The sequence below is a fragment of the Rattus rattus genome, chromosome 5 (genome assembly GCF_011064425.1).
Source record: "Rattus rattus isolate New Zealand chromosome 5, Rrattus_CSIRO_v1, whole genome shotgun sequence".
Lineage (NCBI taxonomy): Eukaryota > Metazoa > Chordata > Mammalia > Rodentia > Muridae > Rattus > Rattus rattus.
In genome coordinates this window covers 71,885,986-71,888,781 of record NC_046158.1, presented here as the reverse complement: position 1 = coordinate 71,888,781, position 2,796 = coordinate 71,885,986, and the positions used below count along the sequence as shown (strand labels likewise).

At 37.1% G+C, this 2,796-nt stretch overlaps 1 protein-coding gene across 1 annotated transcript; it reads left to right on the top strand.

The window, feature by feature from the left end:
• Window positions 1–270: 270 nt before the first annotated feature.
• LOC116900495 (olfactory receptor 4A15-like) lies at window positions 271–1,194 on the top strand. Its single transcript, XM_032902229.1, has one exon. It carries the CDS (start codon window positions 271–273, stop codon window positions 1,192–1,194), a length of 924 nt encoding a protein of 307 aa, XP_032758120.1.
• The last annotated feature ends 1,602 nt before the right edge of the window (window positions 1,195–2,796 follow it).

Below are 2,796 nucleotides of genomic sequence, written 5' to 3'. Positions count from 1 at the left end.
GGTTTAAATACTTCTAATATATGATTTACTATAATACATAGAGCCAATGAAGTCATGAAAAACAGAACACTACTTGATAAAACCATCAAAGTTTTATCTAATTTCTTGGTGGAACCAAACACTTGTTTACTAATTTTACACTGGAGCCTATCACTGTAGAAGACAATGATAAAGATTTTCTCCATAGCCTATTAAAATCATGTTCTTTATTCTACACCAGATTCTGTTCTTAGGAGCTGCCATCTCTGATATAGTTCACTGAAAGGACAGATGGGAGAGAACAATAATATCACAGAATTTATTCTGCTGGGTCTCACTCAGGATCCTGCTGGGAGAAAAGCATTGTTTGTCATCTTTTTCCTCATCTACATTGTGACAATGGTGGGCAACCTGCTCATTGTGGTGACAGTCATTGCCAGCCCCTCCCTGGGCTCCCCAATGTACTTCTTCCTTGCCTCTCTATCAATCTTGGATGCTCTTTTCTCCACTGTCATCTCACCCAAGTTGATTGCGGACTTACTCTATGATCATAAGACCATCTCCTTTAGAGCCTGCATGAGCCAGCTCTTTATAGAGCATTTATTTGGTGGTGTTGATATTGTTATTCTGGTGGCAATGGCCTATGATCGTTATGTGGCCATCTGTAAGCCACTGCACTACTTGGCCATCATGAATCGAAGGGTTTGCATCACTTTGTTGATATTCGCCTGGACTGGAGGTTTTACACACTCTCTGATTCAAATTGTCTTTGTATACAACCTTCCTTTTTGTGGCCCTAATGTCATTGATCATTTCATTTGTGACATGTCTCCATTATTGGTACTTGCATGCACAGATACCTACTTCATAGGCCTCACTGTTATTGCTAATGGCGGAGTCATGTGTATTGTGATCTTCACCCTCCTCCTAGGCTCTTATGGAATCATCCTAAGATCTCTTAAGACTCAAAGTCAGGAAGGGAGGCGCAAAGCCCTGTCCACATGCAGCTCCCACATCCTGGTTGTCATTCTCTTTTTCGTTCCATGTATTTTTATGTATGCCAGACCAGTTTACAATTTTCCTATCGATAAATGTATTACTGTTTTTTATACAATTATCACTCCCATGTTGAATCCTTTAATATATACCTTAAGAAATTCAGAGATAAAAAGTTGTATGAAAAAGCTCTGGTGTAAAATGCTACCTGCCGATTAAATTGGAAAGTCTCTCTGGTGAAATTACTTTTCTTTTTATTTGAACAAAATCAATTAGAAATAATTATTATAACGGATGACACCATCTACTTGTTGTATTTACCCAGAATACATTTATGCAAATCCTTTGAAAATGAATATATCCACAGAGATTTCAATCAGCATTGCATTATTTCAATATTATAAACAACGAATGTGTGGTCTTGACCATCACAAAACAAAACTATGTTCCTTGTGAACATACTTGTTCTTTCTTGAAATTTACATAGAAGTCATTACAAAAGGATTCCTTCTTATAAGTTAGGAACTGATAAAACAATATTTGTTGTGTTAGAAAGGCAGCTTGTAGGGGACAGATCACACCAGGCCATCACAGCTCCACAGGAAAGGGAAGTTCATTAGGGGAGAAGGGGAAAAACGAAAAGGACAAAGGGAGGAATGAAGAAGACAAATAAGAAGGGGTGAATGTGGAGCATAGTGGCTCTGCCTTTTATTTGGGCCATGATATAGTCACACGCACCACCTCACAGCACAGCAGAGATGGGTCTGTGGGTCGGCCAACTGTCAGGTGAGCAGTGGGAATGTATGGTGGTTTCCATGGAAAGAGAGTCTTATGGGTGACATCATCACTGGATTCTGAGGCTCGCTTCAGATGCCAACAATATTGGATGTTTATGCCCACTCAATCTATCCTGAACTTTCTAGGATCATGACATACATTTCTTGGACTAAAAGAAAGGTTTGAGATAGCAATTATTCATTAATTCATATGAACAGCACAATTGTGTATCTGCAATATGCACATTGCTATAAGATGACTCCCATTCCTCACAGCACAGTTGTGCAGCTACAATATATACAATGACTCCTATTCTTCATGCCAGTGTCTTTATTCTTCCAGTTTAAATTTTTGGATTTAAAATTATGCTGTGTCTAGTATAGGACACTAATAGTTTAGGAAACAATTAATTAACAGCTTGTTAGATTACCTGTAGCTGGTGATTAAATCAGATTTTAGTTCTTAAAGGTACAGTAAACTGATAAGTAACTTTTTGTGATCTTTTCGACTATTTAACATGTTCTATTTTCCCAAATTTTTTTAAAGGTCATTTTTCATGCTATCTTAATGATTATGAATTGACAAGGTATTTTAGCGGCATCATCTTTCCAAATGTGTATTCACCAACATTTTATCTGTACATTTCCAAAAATGTAGTTTGTGTATTCAATTTAGTACATGCAAAACAACCCTGTGTATTATCAGTACATAATTATTCCAAAACAAAAGAGGAGTAGAGATTGTTTTGATTGCAATATACAACCATTATCTATGGTTGGGAGGAGTTTTGCTTTGTGTGTGTGTATGTGTTTTAAATAAATTTTATTGTGTATTTAATGTATCTTTAGGTGGATAAAACAGTTGTGTCATCACCTGGCATATTTAATCTTAGTTTTGGTTTGGTGGCAAGGCTAAGACCAAGGCCAGCTAATATATATGCCACTGGAATCTATCAAATGCAGGTCACATTCATTACCTGTCAGCCTATGTTCACTAGCTGGAGCAGTTGATGAAAAGAAACAGGTTAGAGGCTAATTGTGATAA

Excerpts from the sequence above, each read along its gene's own strand:
- LOC116900495 (XM_032902229.1), top strand. The coding sequence starts at position 271 with ATGGGAGAGAACAATAATATCACAGAATTTATTCTGCTGGGTCTCACT.